Source organism: Rhinopithecus bieti, unplaced genomic scaffold (genome assembly GCF_001698545.2).
Source record: "Rhinopithecus bieti isolate Rb0 unplaced genomic scaffold, ASM169854v2 scaffold_2314, whole genome shotgun sequence".
Classification (NCBI taxonomy): Eukaryota; Metazoa; Chordata; class Mammalia; order Primates; family Cercopithecidae; genus Rhinopithecus; species Rhinopithecus bieti.
This window is the reverse complement of record NW_016803781.1, coordinates 2,483,422-2,510,991: the sequence shown is the minus strand read 5'-3', so window position 1 is coordinate 2,510,991 and position 27,570 is coordinate 2,483,422. Positions and strand designations below refer to the sequence as shown.

General features: G+C 41.4%; 1 protein-coding gene across 1 annotated transcript in view; it reads left to right on the top strand.

The window, feature by feature from the left end:
* The window catches only part of GRK3 (G protein-coupled receptor kinase 3), a 164,743-nt gene that overhangs the window by 117,533 nt on the left and 19,640 nt on the right, over nt 1–27,570 (top strand). The window contains 7 exon segments of the mRNA XM_017853173.1: nt 228–327; nt 7,713–7,791; nt 9,764–9,894; nt 12,414–12,508; nt 17,610–17,717; nt 25,477–25,543; nt 26,076–26,176. Of these exon segments, the coding sequence (XP_017708662.1) occupies nt 228–327; nt 7,713–7,791; nt 9,764–9,894; nt 12,414–12,508; nt 17,610–17,717; nt 25,477–25,543; nt 26,076–26,176 (681 nt within the window).

Genomic DNA, 27,570 nt, shown 5'->3' with positions numbered 1-27,570 from the left:
ACTGGGATTTGTATCCATTTAATGATACAAATATCTTAAGTATTGCTTGATTTCGTTTTCACAATACATGCAAAATAAAAATACTTCTTGCATGGCGTTTGGGTGCTACTCTGCTTCTTTTAAACATGGCCTAAATATTCAGAAACTTGCCCCAGTATGATGTATATTGTTTAAATTAGTCTAGATATATTTGCAGCATAGCTTTTTCAATAAATTTATGTTTCTAGGTATGCAATGAAATGCTTAGATAAGAAGAGGATCAAAATGAAGCAAGGAGAAACATTAGCCTTAAATGAAAGAATCATGTTGTCTCTTGTCAGCACAGGAGTAAGTATTCCATTTCCGGCATTTCTTTTAAAAATGTTTTGTTTGTTTTATAGCAGGATGATTTATTATTTTTCCTTCTAGCTGATTATAAGGCCAGTGAGTTCTTGGGTGGGTTAGAATCTGATAGTATCTCTTTATTTGATTTTGCAAGTTAGACGAACACTAGCCAACTCCATTATGCACACGCATGGCTTCTCCCTTTAGTGTCTATTTATTTGTCCTTGACTTCCTTCTTTGCAGAATATGGTAGTGGAGATGGCAGAAAATAATGATAACCAGAAAAATCACTGGAATATAGTCAAGCTTTGACTAAACGACTGGCAAGAAGGACTAACCTAGAGAGGAAAAGTAAGAGAAAAGTGGCTTCTGTCCTTCAGAAGCAAATCCAGAGAAGCAACTTGGATTAGTCACATCTGAATTGTCCTTTTGAGATTGTCCCTAGTCAGTGTTTCCCTGGAAGGTGACCGGTACCTGCCAGTACCTACCTGCTACTCTGATTATCAGCCTTTCTATTTCTAGCACCGTATTTCTACTTACTGGACACTTTCTTTGTATCATTTTTAGCTCTCATTTTTAGCTCAACATGTGTGACCCCACTTTTACCCTGCATCTTCTTACTAAATAGCTGCCCATTTCAATTTCTTTTTCTGTTAATGGTATTACCCAAGATGAAAACCTCAGCATTTATATATCTGTACAGATGCCAGTGTATGTGAAGACACATCCAAAAACCCATCCTCCCAGTTCCCTGTTCCTGCGTGTGTGCACTGGCATGGCTGGGACATGGTGTTCAGAGTGGGTTAGGGAGTCAGGACAGAGAGGGGGAGGCATGGGGTGAGCGTGGAGGGACCAGACACTAACTGTGTACCCCACATGTGAATGAAACTGTAGATACTCCAGCCAGGAAGATTTATATTCAGTGAGAAATGTGAGGGATTTCCAGATCCCATGGCTGGATTCTAAATAAGGTCTTCACCAAAAGGATCTGCAAAAACCAAAGTTTAGTGGCTAATGAAAGAATCCCTTTATTTTATTTTATGTATGTATGTATGTATTTATTTATTTATTTGAGATGGAGTCTTGCTCTGTCACCCAAGCTGGAGTGCAGTGGCGTGATCTCAGCTCACTGCAAGCTCCGCCTCCCGGGTTCAGGCCATTCTCCTGCCTCAGCCTCCCGAGTAGCTGGGACTGCAGGCACCCGCCACCACGCCTGGCTAATTTTTTTTGTATTTTTAATAGAGATGGGGTTTCTCTGTGTTAGCCAGAATGGTCTCGATCTCCTGACCTTGTGATTCTCCCACCTCAACCTCCCAAAGAGCTGGGATTACAGGTGTGAGCCACCGCGCCCAGCCAAAAGAATTCCTTTCAATTGCTGAGCAAGTAACGGGAGACCCAGAGAGGTTAATTTCCTTCCCCAAATCTCTAGACTTTTTGGCCAGTGCTCCTATTATCACCACTTAATAGGCTGTATGTTTTTTCATTTATCATCTGTATTTATTGTATTATAGTTTATATTATTCTGTTGTTAAAGTGTTTCTAGAAGAGGTATTTGCTCTTGAAGCAAAAGAATAGTGTAATGTCGCTAAGTTGTAATAAATGGAAACCCCATAGCCATAAATAATTTCTAATTATGTGCCTTGACCTCCCACTGTATGGGCATTAAGCATTTCAAATAAGAGTTGCTTTGTGTGTATGACCAAGTTTTTAACTGATGAGAATGGAAACCAACATCCTGCATACTCTGTTGGAATCAGTGTGAATGGCATTGGCTTTTAATTTCTATTGGAAATGTCTGTATCCTAAATTTCAAACGTGGATGTGAGTACTGGATGAAGATTGTAAGTGGTTATTAAAATATTAATTTTCAGTGAGTTATCTCAAAGCCTTGGATATTTATTCTCAAGAAGGCCTATAGAAAAAAAAGTTTTAATATTGGAAAAACATAAGTATAGTTTTCATGTAGTATTTTTATATTGATTTGACTCTCAGGTGAGAGGAGATGTGGTTAAGTAGTTGTGTAGTTTCTCACTGGTGTAACCCTAAGAAATTAGGGTTATTTGGGGCTATCACTTTGAACTAATTTAAAAGAATTATTTGTATTTTATTTAGATATCAAAACTATATGGGCCGGGCGCGGTGGCTCAAGCCTGTAATCCCAGCACTTTGGGAGGCCGAGACGGGCGGATCACGAGGTCAGGAGATCCAGATCATCCTGGCTAACACAGTGAAACCCCGTCTCTACTAAAATACAAAAAACTAGCTGGGTGAGGTGGCGGGCGCCTATAGTCCCAGCTACTCAGGAGGCTGAGGCAGGAGAATGGCGTAAACCCGGGAAGCGGAGCTTGCAATGAGCTGAGATCCGGCCACTGCACTCCAGCCTGGGCTATAGAGCGAGATTCCGTCTCAAAAAAAAAAAAAAAAAAAAAAAATCAAAACTATATGGTACTTCTAAAATTTATAAGTGTATAATTTAGCCAAAATAATTACAGTAAAGTTATTTGGAATTGTTTTTGCTAATCAAGGGATACTTTCTATAGTTTTTAGTAAAACATAGTTGAAAATACCCTCATTAGACGAAGCTTTTGATCAGCCTATATCGGCAGACTTTCCTGTGTTTTNAAAAAAAAAAAAAAAAAAAAAAAAATCAAAACTATATGGTACTTCTAAAATTTATAAGTGTATAATTTAGCCAAAATAATTACAGTAAAGTTATTTGGAATTGTTTTGCTAATCAAGGGATACTTTCTATAGTTTTTAGTAAAACATAGTTGAAAATACCCTCATTAGACGAAGCTTTTGATCAGCCTATATCGGCAGACTTTCCTGTGTTTTGGGTATGTAACTGAAATGCATTCATTCACCACAGTTTTCTTTTTACTGGAAGTTTTTTTTGTTGCTGTTGTTTTAAATCTCAACTTAAGTATCCCACCCATCTCCCCAAAAGACAGTAGGAAGTACTGTTCCAGTTTTCTTCTGTAATTCTCAGATGGCAAAAAAGGAAATATGCATGTTCGAGAACCAGCATAAGCGTGTCCACAGCTGTGAAGAGCAGTCAGCAATTCATCCAGTCAGTCATTTAGGTTCCTCAGAAGTGTGACTCATTTATTCCTTGAACCACAGTTGAACGTCTAGGTTCAACCAGGCACTCTGCAGCAAGCTGGGGCTCTCAAAACCTGACTGTGTTCCCAGTTCTTAGTTTTTACAGAACTGCACAGAAAGCGAAAAGATATTATTCAAATGATGATGGGAATGTATGGACAACTGGGACCTGTGGCAAGAGCCATGGAAGACAGGCACACGGTGCTTGGAAGGCCTTTTGCCAGGTGGAGATGGGGTCAATGAATGCCCTTCTGAAGTTGGAGGTTACCTGAGGAGGAGCCAGTGCAAGTCTGAGCCCAGGCACATGAGGTTGGGGGAATCAAGGGGCCAGGGTCTGCGGTGGTGGGAGGAGTCGTGCAAGACAAAGCTGGAGAGAGACATGAAGGCCAGGCCAGACCATGAAGGGCATTGCAGGCCGATCTTGAGGAGCCTAAATGATATGACCACAGTTAGAAACCAAGTGTTTTAACTAGAGACCATAGTCAGCCTTGTAGTTCACAAAGATTGCTCCGACTGCAGTGTGGAGGATTTTCTTTTCTTTTTTTTTTTGAGAAAGAGTCTCGCTCTGTCGCCCAGGCTGGAGTGCAGTGGCGTGATGCGCGATCTCGGCTCACTGCAAGCTCCGCCTCCCAGGGTCACACTATTCTCCTGCCTCAGCCTTCCGAGTAGCTGGGACTACAGGCGCCCACCACCACGCCCAGCTAATTTTTTTTGTATTTTTAGTAGAGACAGGGTGTTACCATGTTAGCCAGGATGGTCTCGATCTCCTGACCTCGTGATCCACCCGCCTCAGTCTCCCAAAGTGCTGGGATTACAGGTGTGAGCTACCGCGCCCGGCCAAGGATTTTCTTAACGACTTCATGGTCCTATTTTATCACAGTTTTTTTATGGTGAGTTCCTGCAAAATGTAAGCTGTTTTGTTCACTTTTGGTAGAAAATCAAAGAAGACAGTTCCTTGCTCAAGAGTTTTACTTAATGGTCTACTTCTAAAAATCCACTTTTATTCTGACTTGTAATCAAGGCAGGCCCTCTTATCCATAATTCTCCTTGGAACTATATCCCACCATTCATTAAATTGCCACTTATTTTTTCATATTGGTCAGTATTCGGTTGTGTCCTGGACTCCACATGAAACCCATTATAGTGTCTGTTCAGCATCCCGAGAGGTGAGGGTTGCAGTCACTGATTTCTGTAGAGATAACCAAATCTGATTCCTTCACCTGGATGTTTATTTTACTTTGAGTCAAAGATAAATATAGTTGGATATTAGTTAAAGCATGTACTTGGTAATTAAAACAGCATTTATTTGGTAATGACTAGACAGTAAGAGAAATAGCTGAGCTCCATTCTGACTTGTGCGGAGGTGACTGAATGTTTTAAAGAGACAGTGGCTGGTGGAGTGCAATGGGGAGTGGAGCAGAGTCAAGAAAGTGAAGAATTTTACAATGCAGGAAGGGGCGTGGTCCATATGGGACCCATGCTGGTTTGCTAACTGGGACTTATCCAGGTTAGACTCCTACCCTCCAATGGAGGCTGGGAGACAGGGGCTCTATCTATGAGTGTTGGCTGGAACAAATAAAAATTCTTTGGGAAGCCTTGATTTCTCTGAGGCAGGCATTTTAAGGGGGGACTGAACCTCCTAGGGATGTGGTCTTGAGCTGTTAGCTTTAACAATGCAACTTCTGTTTACAGATTCTATTGAAATTTGAGCATTTTCTTTGGAATTTAATAATTTTGTGTATGTGTGTTTGTTAAGAAAGAGGATCTAGATAATCTACGCCATTTTAAAAACTGAATCAGTTTAGTGACAAGTATACACTGTATATAAAGAATCTAAGTGGATTTCATAGATAAAATAGATGTAAATAGAGCTAATAGATCTAACATAGCACTGATGAATTTTCATAGGGAAATACACACATCTCTGGCACCCAGATCGAGACGGAGAGTTACCAGTATTCTAGAAATCTCTTTGTGCCTCTCTCAGTCACTAACCCCGCGCCCAACTTAACACTATCCAGATTTCTAACAGCATAATTTAGCTTTGCAAATTGTGTTTGAACTTTATAGATGTGCTCTTTTGTGTCTGGCTTGTCTCACTCCATGTTGCTTATGAGATTCATCTGTGGTGTTGCCCATGGCAGTAGCTGTGTAGAGAGGTCAGAAAGCCAGGTGTGGCTCAGGCCAAGTCTAGCTTGTTGGCCTTATTTTGTACAGCCCATGACCTAAGAATGGTTTTTACATTTTTAAAAGATTGTAAAGAAAATAAGCAAAGAATAATAGATGACAGGGATTGTATGCAGCCTGCAAGGCCTAAAATACTTGCTTTTTAGCCCTTTGCAGAAAACATTTGCTGATCTGTGTTCTATATAGCATTCTAGTGAATAAATATACCATACTATCCATTCTACTATTGGTAGACATTGGGGTTATTTCCTGACTTGTGCTATTTTGAATGATACTGTTTTGAATATTCTTGTGCAGGTATCATCTTGGTGCACATTAGCACAGACTGCTATTAGATGTCTACCTGGGAGTGAAATCACTGAGTCAGAAAGTTTGCAAGTGACACTCAGCCTTGGTAGCTACCACCAAATGGGTTGCTAAAGTGGTTGCACCATTCATTGTACACTTCCAGCAGCCATATATGGAAGTTCCATTTGCTCTATAGCTTCCCAACACTCAGTATCATCAGTGTTTATCTTTTTAGCTGTTCTCGTGGGTTTAGTGACAGCATGTTGTAGTTTTAATTTGCATTACCTTGGAGACATTGAGGTTGAGCATCTGTTCATTAGTTTGGGGGCTATGTGGTATCCTCTTCTGTGAAATGCCTATTTTTTGGCCATTTTTCTGGGGGTTGAATGACTTTTTTAAGTTGATTTTTTAAAGTTATTTATATCTTCTAGATATGAGTCCTTTGTGTATTTATGGGTTTCATATATCTTCTCCCATCCTGTGACTTGTCTTTTTACTGTCTTAATGGTATCCTCTGAATAGAAGTTCTTAATTTTATTTTAGTCTAATTAACATTTTTATTGTTACTGCCTTTTGTGGCCTAAGAAATCTTTACTTACCCTAAGATCATGAAGATATTCTCATTTGTTTTCTTCTGGAAGCTTTATTGTTTTGTCTTTTACACTTACATCTACATCAGCTGGAAATGACTTTAGTGTATGGTGTGAGGCAGGGGTCAAGGTTCATATTTTATTGTACAGATATTCAGTTGCTTCAGCATCACTGATTGAATAGGCCATCCTTTCCCCAGGCCCTGTTGTGTCACCTTAATAACAATGAAATGGAAAAAGTAATCCATAATAGACCTACACATAAATGGTCACTTGATTTGTCTGTCCTTGGGCTAATACCACACTGTCTGAATTGCTGTTGCTTTCTAATAAGTCTTGATATCTGGTCCTGTACGTTTTCCAGCTTTGTTTATATTCAAGAATATTGAAATTTTTCTTGTCTGTTTACATTTACATATATTTTAGAATCCACCTTGTCAATTTTCATTTCAAGTAAGATTACATGGCATCTATAGATTAATTATGGGAACACTGAAATCTTTACAATTGAGTTATTCAATTCTTGGTCATGATAATAGTTTTCCACTTTCAAAAGCTAATTTAATTCCATTTTTGTTTTCAGTGTTTCAAAACAACACCACAAATAACATTCCTCCCTCCCCGACCTGTGCTATGATTCCATCAACTTCAGAAGCAGAGATTGAAATGGATATTTGAATAGCCAGAACCAAAATGTTGACCAGCAAAAAGCCTGGCAAGATAGTGATATGTTTCTGTATCTAGAGTTTTGAAGAGGATATAATTAGGATAGAGACGTGATTGAATCCAAGCGAGAAAGGGCCTTCAAGGTCATCTGCTCCAATTATTAATGTATCTCTATGCATTTTATTATGTAACCAGCTCTATTTTACTGTGACTTTAAAAATTACCATGTAGGTGTCGGTGCTCAGTGCATGGGGTAGCAGCTTGGATAAAAACCCATGGCATGTATTGTATATTACAAAATGGTGAGAAGAGAGGCTTTTGAAGGTTCTCACCACAAATAAATGATAAATGTGTGAAGTGATGGATACACTAACGACCCTGATTCAATCGTTATACAATATAGATATGTGTCAAAACATCAAACTGTACACCATAAATATGTACAATTGCAACATGTCAATTAAAAAATAAAGAAATTTTAAAAATATGTAGCATGGTGTTGGCACTTTCTGGGCAGCTTTTCTCTTCTTATAAACTTTTATGTTTTCACTCTAGGACTGTCCTTTCATTGTATGTATGACCTATGCCTTCCATACCCCAGATAAACTCTGTTTCATCCTGGATCTGATGAACGGTAAGCAAAACTTGGAAAGTCTGACTGCCTTGAAAGACTTTGCCATGATGTTAAATCTTAGCATGCATTAATCTAGGCAGATTAGCAATGTGGGTCTTTCAGGTAATTAGGTTCCCCCTGAAGTTTGAGGAAACGTTTTACCCTTTAATCTTCACTGAAAATTCGTTTTTAAATGTTGACTGCAACGTCCTTCTCGGCCTCCCAGTCTCTTCCCAAGAAGTTGGATATTCTAGAAAAGATTCTCATAAAATACTTACAGTGAAACTTGATTTTCTGGAATGCAGCTGGCCTAGATCTTTAATTAGCTTATTTCCTGGCCCTCAACTTTTAGGAATGAAATACCTCATAAGAATATAAGCCAAAGATAGAAATGTATTTAAAAACCAACTTTGAAGGACTGACTTTGGGCCAAATACAGATTTTAGCCCAATCTTCTGCATCTTCTAAATCTGCACTACTGTACATTGATCTTTTAAACTGTGGATGATGGTTTTGAAAATGCTGGAAAACGTTCGGCTAGAAAAGGAGCTTTCTGGTACTAGAAAGTGTCATGGTATATATCTAAAGTATTTTTAGTAACGAACTGAAATAAAGCATACAATTCACAACTCACATGCCTAGTTTTTTTTATTTTAAGTTCACTTGAAGTTTTATTATGTTCCAAGTGTTTGATTTAAAACCAGATCTACCACAAAGCATGAAGGAATTTCACAGTATAATAACGAGCAAAAGAAGCCAAACCCAGCAGCATCTACCCTAGGTGACCCTGCTTATGTGACTGCCAAAACAGGCAAAACTAATGGATGGGGAGAGAGGGCTGAAGAGTGACCTTTGTGTGAGTGGGACTGGGGGGTAAGGTCTTGACTGAAAGGGCATAGTGGTAGGGGAGCTTTTGGGATGCTGGGCATCTTTTCCATCTTGATGTGGTAGTGGTTTTACGGGAATATGTGTATGGAGAGAGAAATATGCTTGTGAAAGCAAGGGCAATAAAGTTGGACACACACACTCATTTTTATAAATCAATAGAAGCTTTTCCCTTGTGTTATATAAAATCATTCCCTTACCCTGTTGATGGCATTCTCTGTCTCTGTAATTTGAGGCCATCTGATTATTTCCTCTCTCCAGCATTTTGTTATAAAAAATTTCAAGCAGATAGCAACATTGAAAGAATTTTCCTGGGGATACCCACCACCTGGATTTTTTATCAGTTAAAATTTTACTGTATTTGCTTTGTCAAATATTTGTCTATATGATCAGTTTGTTGTTGTTGTTGTTGTTGTTGTTGTTGTTTTGAGATGGAGTCTCTGTCACCCAGGCTGGAGTGCAGTGGCACGATCTCAGCTCACTGCAATCTCTGCCTTTCAGGTTCAAGTGATTCTCCTGCCTCAGCCTCCCGAGTAGCAGGGATTACAGGTGTGTGCCACCACGCCTGGCTAATTTTTGTATTTTTAGTAGAGACGATTTCACCATGTTGACCAGGCTGGTCTCGAACTCCTGACCTCAAGTGATCCACCCACCTCAGCCTCCCAAAGTGCTGGGATTACAGACATGAGCCACTGTGCCCAGCCTATTTTTTTTTTTTTTTTTTTGTCTATCCATAGAGCCATTTGTTAAGCTGTGTCTGTTGGATCACTCCATGGGTTGATTCATTTACTAGGATTTAAGTAATCAAAGCAGGTTAGCTGGTCCCATCTTGTGATGGCGGAACTAGGAGCTGAGCTGCCAGCCTGAGAATGGTGGCTTGGTTTTGCTGTCTTGTCCCTCCTGTCATTGCATTTAAATCTTCTCAATGTTTAAGTTTTCTCTATAACATTTAAATTGTTGCTAAACTACAGGAATGAAAGATAGGTATATAGACAAAGCAGAAGCATAGTTTCCCTTTTTCTGCTGAGTCCTGATTATTTAGGATGAGCATGATTTTCGTGTCCTTTAAATTAACATGCTTTGAATTAAATTCTGAATCTGATTCCAGGAGGCGATTTGCACTATCACCTTTCACAACACGGTGTGTTCTCTGAGAAGGAGATGCGGTTTTATGCCACTGAAATCATTCTGGGTCTGGAACACATGCACAATCGGTTTGTTGTCTACAGAGATTTGAAGGTGAGGATGGTTAACAGACTCATTCTGCATAGTAGGTATTGTGTGAATGGTCCTCTAGAAGTCCCCTTCTATTTCACAGAGTCCTGTCATTTTCCTCATAGCCCTCGTCTCAGCCCTGATAAAGTCATTAGCTGTATGACATTTTATCTCCTCTAGACCAGACTCTGCAGGGACGGAGCACATGTCTGTGCCTGTCATTATTATAACCCTGATGCCTACTACAGTGCCTGCTGCAGCACATATACTAAGCCAAACATTTTAGTTGATCAGTTAATGAAAAGCAGTTTAGGCCAGGCATGGTGGCTCATGCCTGTAATCCCAGCACTTTGGGAGGCCGAGGAGGGTGGATCATAAGGTCAGGAGATCGAGACCATCCTGGCTAACACGGTGAAACCCCGTCTCTGCTCAGAATACAAAAAACTAGCCGGGCGTGGTGGCAGGCACCTGTAGTCCCAGCTACTCGGGAGGCTGAGGCAGGAGAATTGCATGAACCTGGGAGGTGGAGCTTGCAATGAGCCGAGATTGTGTCACTGCACTCCAGCCTGGGCGACAGAAGGAGACTCCATCTCAAAAAAAAAAAAAAAGAAAAGCAGTTTAGGAGCCCTTTTGGTGTCACACATTTCATAATTAATTATAATTCAGTTAATGTTCACTAAGCAACTGATTTGGTCGTGGCTCTGTAAAGGTGGACATGTACAATGATGAATAAGCAAAGAACATATATTTTAGGGGGCTTAGAAGCTGGTGAGCTAAGACATAGAATGGCTGAGTCATCACTCCTCCGAGGCAGGGTCTATCAGTGAATAGTGGATTGCCGACCAGCCTGCGGAATTTCTCCCAAAGGCCACCCTCGGAGCTTTACATTGTTTTGAGATTGTCTTAAAAATCACTGATAGAGTTTTAGATCATTGAACTGTGTAACCTCCAACTACTGTGCCCGGGTTTCTGTTCTTATCCTCTGTAAGAGCTCACTCGCCTTGAAAGCAATGATATAGGAGTATTCTGAGTTTTTCCATTCCAGAACGTGGTGCTTGGTCCTGGGTTTTACACGTGGGAGGGAGATAGAAGCTGGCTCAGGACGTCCGTGGTGACACTCACCTAGTTGTATGGCCAACAGCCTGCAGGCAGGCATGGAGAGAAAGGAACCTTGACAAATTAATGATTGCGCAAACATAGAAATGCGTAAACAGTAATAAGAAAAATGATGGGACCGACAATTTCCCAATAGGCGAGAGGATTCCAGGAGAATGTGTTTGCCTCTCATTTCAGATGCCTTCTTGAATGAACCCACAGTGGCCAACTGAAATGTACAGATTATGTTCCTTCCTCTAGGGAGCTGAGATGCCGTGACTGGCTTTTGAAGATTACTTTCTAAGATATTATAAAAATTGTATTTTATTTCCAAGAATGTTATTTTTTTTTTTTTACAAAATACTTTGTGAATTTTAAACCTTTCTGTAAGGTTACAGAATTATTATTACTCCCTTAGTTTTCCTATAAGCATAAAGAAGAAAATGTATTTTATTGAATTAGAAATAACTAGACAATAGTTGGCCCTTGACATTTTATTTCCTTATGCGAGCTTTGCAGAAGAACAAAACACATGCTGAAGGCCCATGAAGCGCTATTGTAATACATTCTAATTTAAATCAATAACTGGTTTCTAATCATCTTTATGCTTTATTTTTATTTTCTAAGCTATTTGGAAGGCAGTGGTATTATTTAATTTCTATTCAAACTTAATTCTAGTCACTCATGATTATTCATGCTTCAGTTTCATAATAGCATCCCATTTATTTTTATTTCAAGCAAAACAGTAGTTGATCGCCAGCAGAAAAATATTAAGATGCCTATAATTCAGTGTATATCAGAGAGACTAGATTTGTTGTTCATGATTATGATGACTAAATCTAATCTTCATGGATACATTTTATCAGAGTTGTGGTCACAATTATATGTGGTCATTTGGTAGGGCCCTACGTTAATGATGTACTAATAAGCAGAAATGACATTTATTGGGATTAGTGTGGCACTATGGAATATTTTGATTGCTTAGGTCAGTGTTGATACATTCTTGGAAGCTTCCTCTCTGTCCTGTGCTTCATGGCTTTACTCTTAGAAATCCTTGTGGTTCTCAGAAGCCCGGAAGCTGGTGGACTCACCTCCCACCCTTGAGAGGCGCGCTCTTCTTTCTGCGCAGCGGTCCTTGGTACGGGAAAAGGAAATGCTTTTAGTGCTGATGAACTGTGGTCCCGACATTCCTGTGTTACCTGCCCCATGTTTCATTTTCTAATGAGTAGAATCCTCCGCCTCTATCGTTACCACTTTTCTGCTGAAGTTAAAATGAAAAATATTATTCTCAGTATCATGCCGTACTTCGATGTGATGGGATAAAGCTGTAATTTGTGTTTAGGAACAAGCTATGATAAAATAGTAAGATATCAAGTGTCTGCACTCAAAGTTCTCAAAGCCTCCGTGGCATTTGGGCCACTCTTAAAGATCATTCTCTTTCTGTTTAGCCAGCAAATATCCTCTTGGATGAACACGGACACGCAAGGATCTCAGATCTTGGTCTTGCCTGCGATTTTTCCAAAAAGAAGCCTCATGCGAGCGTGTAAGTAATGCGTCAACTTCGGTTCACCATCATTTCTCTCATGCCCCTTCAAAGGCATGGCCATTTGTCACCCAAGAGAAATATAATTTCTCTTGCCAGTGGTGATTTTCAGTATGTCAGGAAGATCCAACATCACAGGTTGTGGGAAAGGAGATAAGAACGGGGTGCCTTCCTCACTGTCTGCGGAGAGCAGGAATTAACCAACAGTGGAGTTGAACCTGCTCAGGGACCAGGGTGGCCTCTTGGCCTCTAAGAAACAATCAGGACCTCAGCAAGAAACCAGAATCCATGCTGCCTGTGTGACCCTAAAAGTCAGTCAGTTACTTAGTCTGTTAGTAATGGTAGTAATAAACCCCTCAAAGTTGTCCTAAGGATAAGTGAAAGAGACTGTGCCTAGAAAGGCACCGAGGCAGCTGCGTAGATGTGGTCAAGGGAGGTCCTCGGAGCCAAGTTTCTGTCTTCATCTACTTTTCCTTCTTTTTCAAAAAGGCTTTTCTTCCTTTTTTTCCCTAAAGAGAAATTAGAAATATTTCTCTCTCTTTTAATTAAAGAAACAGATCATCTGCTTGCAGTTTAGGCTTTCACTGCAGGTCATATTGTTAGACTTGGGTCTTGCACCAGGTCCTCTACGTGATCACCCAGAGGGAACTCTTGAGGCCACAGCCCTCAGCCAGCACCTGACACTTCGGGGACACCAGACTGCTTCTGGGTGTGGCCCTGCTTGATCAGTGCAAATTGGCCCTGAACCGAGGACTTCTCTCTGTACTCAGAGTTGTTAAAAAGACAGCAGGACTAGTACAGTTTCAGCTCTGCAGAAACACCATGGAACATGCACTGGTTTTCATTTCTATTTCTTTGGTAGGCGATGATCTGGGTGGAAAGTATGAACACATGTACAGTTTGTGGAAAAGCAGACAACTTTTGCTTTATTTTGTCTTTTTAAGTGTCTCCTCCTTAGCACTGAATCTTTTAAAATTACATCTTAAGCTAACATTCATCTCTGTGTTGAATGGTCTTGAAAAAAACTCCCAGTGGTCTCATTTCATGCATCTGTGCAGACAATAAACCACAGATCCTTCTCTTTGTGTAACTACAAGTGGTTCTGAACTGCAATACTTTATGAAGGACTGCATGAAATCAGAATTGCCTTTTAAAGCTCTGATCAAATGTTAATAGTGAATAGCACTGTTTCTGTAAACATATTTCTCTTTTTCTACGGAATCTGGGATATGGTGATAAAAGCATTAGCATTTTGCTAGCACTTTACAATTATTAGGGCCAGAACCTGTGGTCGTATAAGCTTCTCTCAGGGAGTTCATCAGATTCTTTTAAGAGAGTCATTTGAATTTTTAATGCCACAGCTATTTGGTATGCTAATTTTTTTAGTTAGTATAGTCATAACTAAATATGAATCCAAGAACTCATAAGAAATACTCTTCCAGAGGAATTAACTTTCAGATATGGGGTTATTTCCTAGCAGGACCTAGTGCACTTTTTGCTATAATTCACATGTCAGCTGTGACTGGTGGGCTCTTCTTTTGCCTGCTCTGGAAAGCACAGTGTTTGAAAAGCATCTGTAAAGAGGTAGGACTGAGAAGGTTGGTTTCCATGTTTAAATAATGATCAGGAGGCCACTACTTTAAAAAGGTAAACATACAATACAATTTTATATTTTTTATTTTTTTGAGACAGGGTCTTGCTCTGTTTCCAAGACTGGAGTACAGTGGCGTGATCAGGGCTCACTGCAGCCTCCCCATCCCAGGCCCAAGTGATCCTCCCACCTCAGCCTCCCAGGTAGCTGGGACCACAGTCATGTGCCCCTACATTCAGCTAATGTAAAAAAATATATATTTTATAAAGACGGGGTCTCCCTGTATTACCCAATCTGGTCTCCAGCTCCCAGACTCAAGCAACCCTCCCACTTTGGCCTCCCAAAGTGCTGGAATTACAGGTGTGAGCCACCACGCCCTGTCAAAATCCTGTACTTTTAAGTACAGGAGGCATTTTGTGGCTAGGAAAAAAGACTCTGGAGCCAACAGATCTGGGTTTGGGTTCCTCTTCCTGGTTGTGTAAGCCTCATTTTTCCCTTCTGTGAGGAGGAGAGGACAATGATATTTATCTCCTGTGATAGTTGTGAGGATTAAGTTAACTAAATAATTCAGCGAGTCTTTAACATTTGCTGCGTGCCAGCTGCTGGCGACGCCACTGTAAGACAGAGCTGACCCCTGACCTCCTGGAAGGAGCAGCCCTGAGAACTGCCCCCTAAGTGACCAGCATATGGAGTGGTGGCGGTACCAGCAGCATTCACTCTGTCTGAATATCCAGCTGTCCCAGTCGTGCATGTGTCATCCTCGTGGAAACCCCATAAATTATAGGTGTCACTATCCAATTTTTGTGGTATGGAACTTGAGGTTCAGAGAAATTAAGTAACTTGAACCAGGTCACCTGGCTGGTATGCCATGGGGCTGGAATTATAATCCAGTTCTGTCTGATTCCAAAGCCTGTACACTGTGTGGATGAACTCCCTGAGGCTTTGGCATGATCTATTTAGTACAAGACTGAAGATTTTAAGCCACAATTTCACCCTGAACTTGGTTTATCAGATATTTTCAAAGCTGTAGATGTGATTCTTAGACTTCATCTCGCGGCCGGCCCATCTCCAAAGTAGTATTGTAGTTGAGGTTTTTGATTTGAGCTTAGACTTAGTCCATTTAACGAAAGAATCGCAAATTATTGTAAACTAGAAGTTAACTGTGAAGTAGCCATGAAAAATCACAGGAGAACTTCTGGAGCTGAGCAGATTGTCAGTGACTAATTTGAGTACTAGCTTATTTTATCTAAGAACACAAAGCTGTGTCTCATGTCACAGTGTCTTAAAACGTCCAAGTGTTCGTTCAGTATTAATAGTAGTACAGATCTTTAGTGGAATGCGTCAGGAAGCATTAGCAGCTGGCCTATAGGCAGAATCAGAAAACCTCAGCGGCAGGCAGTCCAAGGTTGAGTTTTCGTTGTATCTGGTATAAGCATGGGGGACTGGTCTGCATTCATTTCTTATTTATCCTGTAGATATCTATTGTAGATATCTTTCCATTCCAGAACTGTGACTTGATCCTAATAAAGTACAAATTACAAGGTCACCGGAAAGGACTTTCCAGGCAACCCTGAAATTAAACCTTCCCGGAAAATGGCTTGGGTGCCCCTCATAGAAATCTCCTGCTCTCACGGTGTGGTCTGATGGCCTTACACCGTCAGACTTTAGGTTCGGGCTGATTGAGCTTTCCAGAATGCTGGATTTGCCCTGATGGACCAACGCCCATCTTCACTATTTGATAAAACTCTCAAATACACCTCTTAGACAGAGAGTACTGGACCCAGTGATGAGCCAGGCTCATTAGTGATCCAGGATCATTTATTCTGAGTAGATTCTCACTGTTGCTAAGCATAAGCAAATTAAAATTTTTTTTTTTTTTTTTTTTTTTGAGACGGAGTCTTGCTCCTGTCCGCCCAGGGCTGGAGATGCAGTGGCCGATCTCAGCTCACTGCAAGGCTCCGCCTCCCGGGTTTAGCGCATTCTCTCGCCTCCAGGCCTCCCGAGTACGGCGGGACTACAGGCCCGCCACTCACGCCGCTAATTTTTTGTATTAATTTTAAGTAGCAGACGGGTTTCAACCATGTTATGCCAGGAGTGGTCTGCGATCTCCTGACGCGTCCCGTGATCCGCCCGTCTGCGGCCTCCCAAAGTGGGCTGGGATTAGCAGGCTTGAGCCACCGCGCCCGGACCCTTTTTTTTTTTTTTTTTTTTTTTTGATGATTGAGTTTCACTCTTGTCACCCAGGCTAGATTGCAATGGCACGATCTCGGCTCACCACAACCTCTGCCTCCCAAGTTCAAGTGATTCTCCTGCCTCAACCTCCCGAGTAACTGGGATTACAGGCATGCGCCACCATGCCTGGCTAATTTTGTATTTTAGTAGAGACAGGGTTTCTCCATGTTGGTCAGGCTGGTCTCAAACTCCCGACCTCAGGTGATCCATCTGCCTTGGCCTCCCAAAGTACTGGGATTAGAGGCATGAGCCACCACACAGGGCCTAAAAATTCTCACACTACGATAAGCACGGAGATGCAAATCCCCAACATGAATCCAGTTGCTGCTGTATGTGAGCCCATGATGTATGTGCAGTGCTCACAGCAAGCTGCAAGGTAGAGATGTCATCTGATTACCCATTTTACTGATGAAGAAAATTAATCGTGGATGAAGAGGTTGTAGGGCATACAACCTTTTGCCAGAGCCCTTTCAGGCTGCATCTTGGAAAGCTCCCCACCAGCTGCCTCGCGTGCTTCCTGCAGCAGCCGGGCAAGCTCAGCCCTTCAAGGAGGGGTGGAGAGGGCTAGAGCGGGAAGGGCTTTCGAGTTGCAGATGGTGCAGATTATATATAAAATGGTTGTCCTCTCAAGTGATTTTTCTCAACTTCCTGAAAATCATCTTCACATTTGCTTAGTGCTGAGTCCTTTGACCTTCTGCAGTTTTGAAACCTGACACGTGATTTCGCCATCTTATGTACAACTGGGCTCATGTTCCTCCTTCTTCCCCATCCCCCTAAGGTCTGTTACTGACCATGACCAAGCCGATGCCCCTGCGAGCTCAGGTCCTCAGCACAACTGGCAGCACCACACAGAGGTGGATGTCTCCATGCCTTCAAGGTCCACAGCACCTCTGTGTGGTCGCCTGTTCATTGTCCGTTCTCTCTGCCCTTTCCCTGCCTCCCCCGACCCCACGCACCTCCACACAAGAGCTCCTGAAATGGCAGGAGAACCTTTGCTCTTCATAGCTGGAGTAGAGAAGGACTGATGAGAGCCCGAACTTGCATTTTACATATTTATTTCATATGCTTGTTTATGTTAATTCATATATGAGTGAAGGCAGAAAAGGTTGTTTTCCCATTGGATGTTCAGTGCATCGCGTTTGCAGTGAAGCACAACTGTCCCCTCTCCTTTGTTTACAGTCGCTGCCGTCTAACGAATGACACCCGGACCTTGGGGTGCTGTGAGTGTTTTCTGAAGTGTGCATGCTCTGATAACTGTGTATCCTTCCTTCTCCCTAGTGGCACCCATGGGTACATGGCTCCCGAGGTGCTGCAGAAGGGGACGGCCTATGACAGCAGTGCCGACTGGTTCTCCCTGGGCTGCATGCTTTTCAAACTTCTGAGAGGGTGAGTGGAAACGCATCCTTCTACTGCTGTCCTCATGGCAGCAGGAGCTCGGATGAAACCTGAGGGTATGTAGAAATGACTAGATGCTAATGTTATTTTAAATCACACAGTGATCTTTAAGCCACGTGCTAATCTGGAAGACTGTGTCTTAGAAGAGTGAAAGCTGCTTCCCGATAAGCTGCTAGATAAAAGCTTATGGCTTCGTATTTTTATTCTATACCATGTAGGAATCAGAATCTTTTAAACCTAAAATTAGACTGCTTTGAATTTTTTTCTGTGATAAGCCACATTGTAGGAATAAGTATTGTTTTGAAATGTAGATAACTTAAAAAGGTAGAATAATTTTTTCCCTAGAAATTAAGTACTCATCATCTTGAGCATTTACAGAATTTTGAGAGTTACCAAAAAAGGATGAAAACCCAAAGTAAACCTATTTTATTTTATTTGTTTTTGTTTTGTTTTGTTTTTAGACAAGGTCTTTCTCTATTGCCCGGCTGCAGTGCAGTGACACAAACATGGCTTACTGTAGCCTCGACCTCATAGGCTCAAGCAATCCTTCCACCTCAACCTCAGTCTCCTGAGTAGCTGGGACTACAGACACGCACCACCACACCTGGCTAATTTTTTAATTTTTTTAGAGATAAGGTCTTGTTGCCATGTTGCCCAGGCTGGTCTCGAACTCCTGGCCTCAAGCCATCCTCCCACCTCAGCCTCCCAACGTGCTGGGATTAAAGGCATAAGCCATCACACCTAGCGGGTAAACCCATTTTAAAAAGCTTGCATTTATTGGGGAAAATGCTGAAATTAATTTGTCTTTTAAAGCTAGTAGTATACTTGGCCCTTGTTCTGAACTACCAAAGATGATGAAATAAAGTAGAAAAGATTATGAGAGGAAATTACTCTTCAAAATATGTTCTCATATGAAACACTTAACAATTATGTTAATGTTTCCATTAATTCTAAGACTTTTAGCCAATTTTAATGGAAAGCTTCAATTAAATTTTTTATTCAGACTCATAAAGCATTTTACATTAAAATTTCCTAGTTAATGGTTTTCCTTTTAATATTTTCATATGAACACAGTCCTGATAGTTTGCTAAACGTTGCACCTTTCCATCGGAGAGCCTCAGTGAGCACCACTGTATTTTATTACATTTAGCACGTTCTGGAGAGAGGCTGAATTCCACATTCCCCCAAAACTAGGTTCTGAGCACCCTCTGTTTTGTCAAGACTCTGATAATCCAGTTGTTCTCTGCTTTGCGTTCACTTGTGATCTAAAATTGTATTATTGCTTAGAAAGTCGGGTTCTGTTATTCCTTAATTGAATTATTGTATTTGTGGAGCCTGGATGGCTTTAATTCATGTCATCAGACTAGCTGACCTAATTAGAGAGTTTATCTAAGCAAACCAGAGAAAGCCATTTCCCCTATGAGATGCTGTTCTCCCCAGTGGAGTTGCTTCTATGCATATGGAGTGCATGAAGACACCCAGGAGGTCTTTATTTTGGATCTCTGCTGGAGATGTGGTTGGAGACAGACAGCCCCTACCTACAGAATTTGGAGATGATAAAAAAAAAAAAAAAAAAAAAACTCTGTGTAACAGCTAAACTGTTGAATGCAAAAATCAGCAGTAAAATCTGACAATCGCAGAAGCCTTGTATCTAGGACTTTGTGTACTTCTTTGTTTTGTGACTCTAGCTGTTAAAATGTCTGTGCATATAGGCGGAGAGGATTTGGTGTAACACTACTTCACTTTTTACAAGACTGGAGGGTTTTGTTCAATAACTCTGTCTGCTCCAACAGTGTGGTTTGTGGCTAATAAGATGAATTCAGTCTTATTTCGCTATAATTCAGCTTTGGTGTACTGAACTGGAAGATATCAATTCCTTTGTGAAATCCTCCACCGGCCTTGATGGAAGCATTATGTTCAGTGGGGCTCCTGCTGAAAAGAGTCTTGACAGACAGGAAGACATCCTGAGGATGGCTGTGAGGATGGGATGGATGGATGAGATGAATGGAGAGTGGTAAAATAGCTAGAAATGATGGCTTCTGTGGAAAGACGGAAAGAACTGAGTGCAGAACTTAGGGGAGCGTATGGTTGACTCCAGCTGCCGGAAGGCCATCTTGTTGAAGGGATCATATGCATACTGTGTAACTCCAGAGGGATGCATTTTGAGGAGAAAAAAGATTGCAGTGTGATACAAGAATGTCCAGTCGTTGGAGCTACCCAATGAAGGAGGGAGGGTTCTGCCTCATGGATAGCAGGCTCCTTGTCACTGTCTGGTGACCATCGATTGATCCTGAAGTGGAAGGAATCTTTCCAGTGTGTGATAGATAGGATTAGATGAATCTCCCCCACTAGGATTTATTATCTCATGCCATTCCTCCTATTGTTTATTCAGAAGTCACTCACAGATAGGATATAGCACTGAAGCCAAAAAGCAGGAAACATTTTTGACTTAAGTGATTGAAATTAAATGTGATAAGCATTTATTGAGTACCTGTAATATACAAGAGACTGTGCTTGATGCTGTGGGGGAAGGAAAGGGGTAAGGAAGGAAAAAAGGAGGAGAGAGGGAGGAAGGGAGGAAGGAAGGAGAGGGAGGGAGGAGGGAAGGTGAAAGGGAAGGAGGAAGGAAGGTGAAAGGGAGGAAGGAGAGGGAGGAAGGAAGGAAGAAGGGAGAGAAGAAGAGAGGGAGGGAGAAAGGGAGGGAAGGAAAGAGGAAGGAAGAAGAGGGAAGAGAGGGAGAAAAGGGAAGGAAGGAGGAAAGGGAGGGAGGGAGGGAAAGAAGGAAAGAAGGAGGGAAAGAAGGAAGGAAGAAAGCCGACCAGCCAGGAAGGGAGACGCACAAAATCCTTGAGGGATAGGCAGTCCGGGAGAGTAGCTATTGATACACACACCGTATCAGGAGCTGGCCGAGCTGTGCTGACTTCGACAGTAGCGATGTGCTGGGAGCACAGACATGGGAGAAGCAATTCTAACCTGGAAGTGTTGGGTTGACCTCATGTGGGAGATGGTCTGTGGAGTAGATTTTGAAGATAGGTAGGATGACAATACAAAGCCTGGAAGCAGGGGAAATATCAGCTTTCTATGCTTCTCAAGAGGGAGGAAGTGCTGCGGGAGAAGGCTCAGATGGTTGGGTCAGCACTGGGAGGACCTCGGATGCAGTGCTGGGAAGTTTGACCTTTATCCTCCAGGCCCCGAGGCTGAAAGCTTTTCAGTGGAGCAGTGGCAGAGTTGGATGGCTTTTCAGTAAGATTATTCTGGAAGCAGCCCAGAGCAGTGGAGGGACTGAGACAGGGTGCAGGCAGAATGTGAGCAAAAGGCAATGAGCTTGCACAGCAGGCCTGGAACCTGACAGGAGCAAATGACACGGCGGTATAGCAGAGCTAGCATCCGTAATGCTTCAGTGTTTTCATGGGGCGTGTTTTGTTTTGTTTTGTTTTGTTTTGTTTTTTTGTAGATGGTTGGATATGGAAGGATAGGAGTTAAACATGGTGCAATTTAGATTCCAGATGATTGGGAGAATAACAATGTCATTACTAAAATCAGTGTCTGTAAATTTTCGGTGGTTCACGTGAAACTGAAGTGTCTGGAGGGCCTTTCAGGAGCAAAGCCCTGTGGCGAGGCGGGCAGGAGGTGGGACTGTGTGCAGGAGCCTTCAGTGCCTCAGCTGTGAACAAGGGGATAATGCCACCTGTTCTACTTCCTCACTAAGTTGCATGTGGGAGAACCTCAGAAATCTGCCTCTCAGCCTCCTGTGCATTTTTCCTATGCTGTGTACAAGGGAGCCCCTGGTAGCTGTCTTTTCTCGGGTGCATGGAGCCTAAGAAATCATCTGAGTGGAGGAGGAGATTGACTAGGCAGGGTCTCCAAGGCACAGGCTTGGGCACAGTCCCCTCTGCATCCTGACACTCTCCTGGAGCGCCGTCCTCAACCCTGGGGGACACTGGGCAATGGCTGGAGGCATTCTTGGTCATCATAACTTGGGGAGGGGCTGTTACTGGCATCCCCTAAGTAGAGGCCAAGGCTGCTGCTCAACATCCTATGAGGCACAGGACAGCCCCTGCAACACCCCGACAAAGAATCATTTAGCCCTAAATGTCAACAGTGCCGAGGGTGAGGACCACTGCCCCAGAGCAAGTGTCCCTCCCTCCTCCCACAGCTGTGCAGTGAGGTTCAATCAGTGGCCACCAAGGAAGGGTCTTTCTATTTTCTCTATTTTATTTTATTTTAATTTTTTTGAGACAGAGTTTCGCTCTGTCGCCCAGGCTGGAGTGCAGTGGCGCGATCTCGGCTCACTGCAAGCTCTGCCTCCCGGGTTCACGCCATTCTCCTGCCTCAGCCTCCCAAGTAGCTGGGACTACAGGCGCCCGCCACCTCGCCTGGCTAATTTTTTGTATTTTTAGTAGAGATGGGGTTTCACTGTGTTAGCCAGGATGGTCTCAATCTCCTGACCTCGTGATCCGCCCCCGTCGGCCTCACAAAGTGCTGGAATTACAGGCGTGAGCCACCGCGCCTGGCTGGTCTTTCTATTTTCTGTGATTTAATCCTCGTTGCTCTGACCAACATGTCCCCTTGCTTCAACCAATGTGCCCCCTTGCTTCTGCGGAAACACTTTTCTGCACACTTTATTTTGTCTTCATCCCCTACAAGAATACTGCAAGGCACTTGGAGAAGGAGTCTGGATGGGAGAAAGTTGTCAAGGCTTGAGAAGGCATTTTGCATCCCTGGACTCACAGTGATTGACTAAGCCACTCATATGCCCCATCTTTGGGTGCTGGTCACTACTGCTATTTCAGATGACTTTGTCAGATACTTAAGAGTGTCTGCATATGAAGATGCGTCCTTGTTGCAAATCTGTGTAGCTGCTATCATGATCTTCACCTAGATTTAAGATGTCTGTTAAGAAAATCAATTATGTGACAGTGGCCTCGATCTTACACTTGTCACTGTTGATTGTCTCCCTGTGGAGTTGTCAGACATGAGGAGAGAGCCTGGACAGTGGCCTAGGGCGAACTGAGTGCTGCTGGCGCTATTGAGTTTGTTCCAGGCGGGGGAAAAAGGAAAGTTTATAAATATTTTGACAGCTACTGGCTTAGGTTTGAAATGTACATTTAATATAACACGCCATCTTTTGAGTATTTTAAAATTAACTTTTGATGTGAGAGTTTTTAATCACATAATTTTTTGAACCGATTGTTTCCCCATGAAAATGATGTAGAGCTAACTTTGTGGGGGGTGTGTTTCCCCATCATTTATAACGTCCTGAACAATTTTCCAGCTCATTTAGGGGAAACGTGCAGCTGTTCCATTCTGTCTGTAGTTCCGAAAGCTACGCTTGACCACAGGACATGTGAATTCTTTTCCCACAGCATTCCCTGATGCAGCCTGCATGTTGCATGGGAAGAGCTTGGCCGTGCCTTGTAAGCTGTTGACAGGCCTGTTACTGTCTCCTATTTAAAGCGGCTGCATCAGGGAGCAGCTGCGATCACACAGGATCTGTGCGCACCACGTGCCTCACTCAGAATGGAGATTATTACTATCATAGGTTTTCTTTAACGTTTTTCAAAATAGAAACCAAGTCTTTGGCTTTGTTCACAAAGAATAATCAAGAATACATTGGAAACAGATGTGCATCAAGATTTCAACTTGAAAGACCAAACTGTCTGAACATGGCAGCATAGAATTGAATAGCTGAAGAGCATTTCTGATAATTTCTCCTTGAGCCGGACATGGAATTGCTATATTTATAAATGGAATTTGTAGCAATGGGGCCCATGTGCTGGAAATGGTTTTGGCACCACTAACTTTAACTCCAAGTCCCCTCACAAGCCTCCCTGTGGTCTCATGAAAGACTTTTTAAATTTAGCACAGAGTGCTTGTGTCAGAACACAGCAGGCCGCAAGGACATGGGGACCAGATGCAGGAGTGGGGTCCTCTGGCTTTGCACGCAGGAGCCAGGTCTGAGGGATTTGTCAAAACACCAGGGGATCTTCCCTTAATCCCTTTTTATACGTTAAGGAACTTCGTGGGGTGGAAACAGCTAAGTGTCAAGCAGGGAGACTAAGGTTTTCGTAGATTTGATAAACTTTCATTCCTTTTCTCTGCAACTGTAAACACCTTAATATTTCCATGGATTTTCTATAAAAGAATGATACAAGTATGTTTTAAAATTATAAAGAACAGATATTGTTTGCTTTTATAGCTGCGTTTTAAATGTGGTGATTATACATTTTTTCCTTGGAAATAAGGCAAAAAAGATTATTTCCAATCAAAATCTGTTTTAAAAGTTAAATGCTTGCTGGGTGCTAATTTACCTTGTTTTGATCTTTTTTTTCCCCCCCAAATAATGCTTTTAAGAGATGGCAATTAGTTTGTATTTCACTGCATGATATGGAAGGAAATAAAGGCCTAGAGTGCCCTCTCTTGTACAAAAATAAAATTAAAGTGTTTCAGACAATAAATGGTCTGAAATGTAATAATCTCAAAAGATAGTTCAATGTATAACCTAATTAATTCAGTAGGATGACCAGCTCAGTAGCAGTAAGTAGCAGTGCAAGATAAGTGGCATTTTCGTTCTTTTTTAGAATCTCACTGATTTATGTGTTCAACATTCTAATCCATTTTATGGAGTTAATATTAAAATATTTTACATAATACCCTGCCTGCCTCAGATTATGTCATATATGCCTTATAAATAAATTTATAAGATTACTACTTACCAGGCACATCTTGCTATAAGAAAACTCAATCATATCTGTCCCTTTAATCTTCAAAATGAAAAATCAACCACGGTATTCTAGTTTGCATATTTAATAGTGTCTTTTAATGATAAGATTTCCTTTGAAAACCAACTTCTCCAAAATTTTAAAACATGAGAAAGAGTAAAAGTAATCTGTTTTACACAGTTCACCAAGTAGACATTCATTTCGTAAAGTAAGAGTTATCTTTATTAATTTCAGTGATTACTGTATTAGGTACCTACTGTGTACTGCCATTGTCTTGGCTACTTGCATAGATGTCACTTTACTTTTTCCCTTCACCACTTCTGTGAAGGAAGTATGCGGCTTGATCCCCGCTTTACAGATGAAGAATTGATACTGAAGGTTTCTATGTGGCTGACAGTCAGTAGACAGTCAGGTGACAACTTGAACCCAGCTTTTGTGACTCTGGAGTCTGGGGTTCTGCACAGGGAAAGCAGGAAGTATGCAGAGCTGTGGAGAATCTGCTGGTGCATGGTTAGTTTCTGTTTTCATCAAAAGGATATATTACTTAAAATGACTGGTTTCTAGGGGTGAATCGTTTCATCTCCTTCATGTTTTGGTTCAACTGCTATTCCTTGGGCTGTTTGAGGGAACAATATCCATTTTCCTGAAAAATGTACATGAAAGTTATTGTTTAGCTCGAACTCTCATATGACAAATGTTACATAAATGACTTTTATTCTCATGATTACCTGTTGGCTGGTTGTATATTCTTTTCTAACGATATTTCCATTGGGACAGCGCGTTTTAGGGCCACAAGTGCACTGAAGTGAGATTCAGGCAGTTCAAGTAAGATATAAGTCTTTCTATTTCGGGACCTAACGTTTGTTCGCCAATTCTTCCATGGAAATGATAAATGTTTATGACTTTTGCATTTCTCCAGTTTTGAATGAATAGTGATAGGACATCATATTTTACCCAAATATTAGTCAGTGATATGTGCTATTTCACCTGATGCCATATTTTAATAGAACAATTCTTTATTTCTACAGTCACAGCCCTTTCAGACAACATAAAACCAAAGACAAGCATGAAATTGACCGAATGACACTCACCGTGGTAAGGGATTCAAAACTGTATTCTTGTCTGCGTGGTGATTGTCATGCTTCGCTCCGTCAATAATAAAAAATGCTATTACATAAAATATTATAGGAAATATGAAATTATGTATAAACATAATACAAATTTGCTTTCTTGAAACAAATAAATGCAGATACAATTTCTAAAAGAATTTCTAAGAGAAAAATTAATGGAAATAGATGCCAAGGCAAAAATCAGGATTTACTAACAAACAATATGAGGAAGCTAAAGAAAATCGAGAACCAGAAGTAAAGAAATCAAAGAAAAGGAGAAATTACTGAGATGCCAACGAATGAGAATGCCTTCTGGATCTTCTGATCTGCCCCCAGACTCACTGATTTTGCAACTGATTAGTTACCTTTTTATGTGTCTATAGAGTAAATATTAATTCATAATGAGGCTGCAATTTTTAATATTATCGTTAGCCCAGTCATAGCCTTTAAGTCTGGTTGAGTGTTAGGATACTGTTTCCATGAACGAATTTCTGAAGTGTTACTCGTCTTTTCCCCAGAATGTGGAACTTCCAGACACCTTCTCTCCTGAACTGAAGTCCCTTTTGGAGGGCTTGCTTCAGCGAGACGTTAGCAAGCGGCTGGGCTGTCATGGAGGCGGGTAGGCCATTGTTCCTGCCTTTCGGTATCTTTACCAGAAGAGCAAAAGAGTGATTTTAAATACTGCCTATCAAAAGTCATCCCTAGTCATTAAAATCTTCCATTTTGATGTGAAAGGGGGAAGAAAAATCACATGGGAAATATACGTATATTGTCCTACGTGTTTTATAATTAAGAAGTTGAAGAAGTCACTCACTTTTTTACTTTATTTATTTTTGAGGTGGAGTCTTGCCCTGTCACCCAGGCTGGAGTGCAGTGGCGTGATCTCGGCTCACTGCAACCTCCACCTCCTGGGGTTCAAGCAACTCTCCTGCCTCAGCCTCCTGAGTAGCTAGGACCACTGGTGTGTGCTACCATGCCTGGCTAATTTTTGTATTGTTAGTAGAGACAGGGTTTTGCCATGTTGGCCACGCTGGTCTCAAACTCCTGACCTCAGGTGATCCACCTGCCTTGGCCTCTAAAAGTGCTGGGATTATAGGCGTGAGCCGCTGGGGCCAGCCCAGTTTTTAACTTTTAAAGATTGACCTTGTAGATGACGGAAATGAATTCTGATATTTTGTAGTCCATTTGTTTTTTAGTGATGGTTGTATTTGTGATTGTGGCAGTTTAACATTCTGATCAGATTCTCACATATTTCTCTCATGCAGAACTGAGTAACTGTGATCTAACACATGCTCACTATTCTCCTGCCCCAAAACACTCTGAACAGTAATATCTGGAAATCTTATAGAGAGGGACTTAAGACAGACCTTTCTCCTATATCCCTTTACCCCCAGGCTTGCTTGGCATGAGAAATAACTTTTAACTGTATATTACCTATATGTATATCATACGTATGTGTATGTGTTTTTAGTGTGCATATTATACATATAAGCATTTTACATAGCTAAATAATGTACTTATATATGAGTATGTCCTTATTTATCAATTTGCAAAATTACCTATTCCTGCTATAATAGATGAAGATTTAGCTCACTCATTACCGTCTCTGTAGCCTTCCCTTCCTCCACCTCTCAAAAGTTGAAACGCTATTTTGGGCTCCTCTTTTGCTTGCCTCTGTAGCTTTAAATTCTGTGCTTAACTCAGTCGTGCCTTTTTCCAACTATAAACAGTATCTAAGTTGAGGATTTTGACATTCCTGTCTTTCATTGACTTCTTCTGTCTCATGTTCTTTCATGTTAATTTTTATTTTTACGTTATCAAGATGATACTGCTTTCTATTCTGCGATCATAATCAATCTTTGTGCTTTGCATATAGGTTGATTTCAAAAGTTGCAAATGAAGAAAGAGTATTTATACTCTTATGGAATCAAAAATGTTGTTCATTACATGGTTTCTACTTAGCCTGGTAATAAACCTTAAGTTAGTTATATATATATATATATAAAATATATA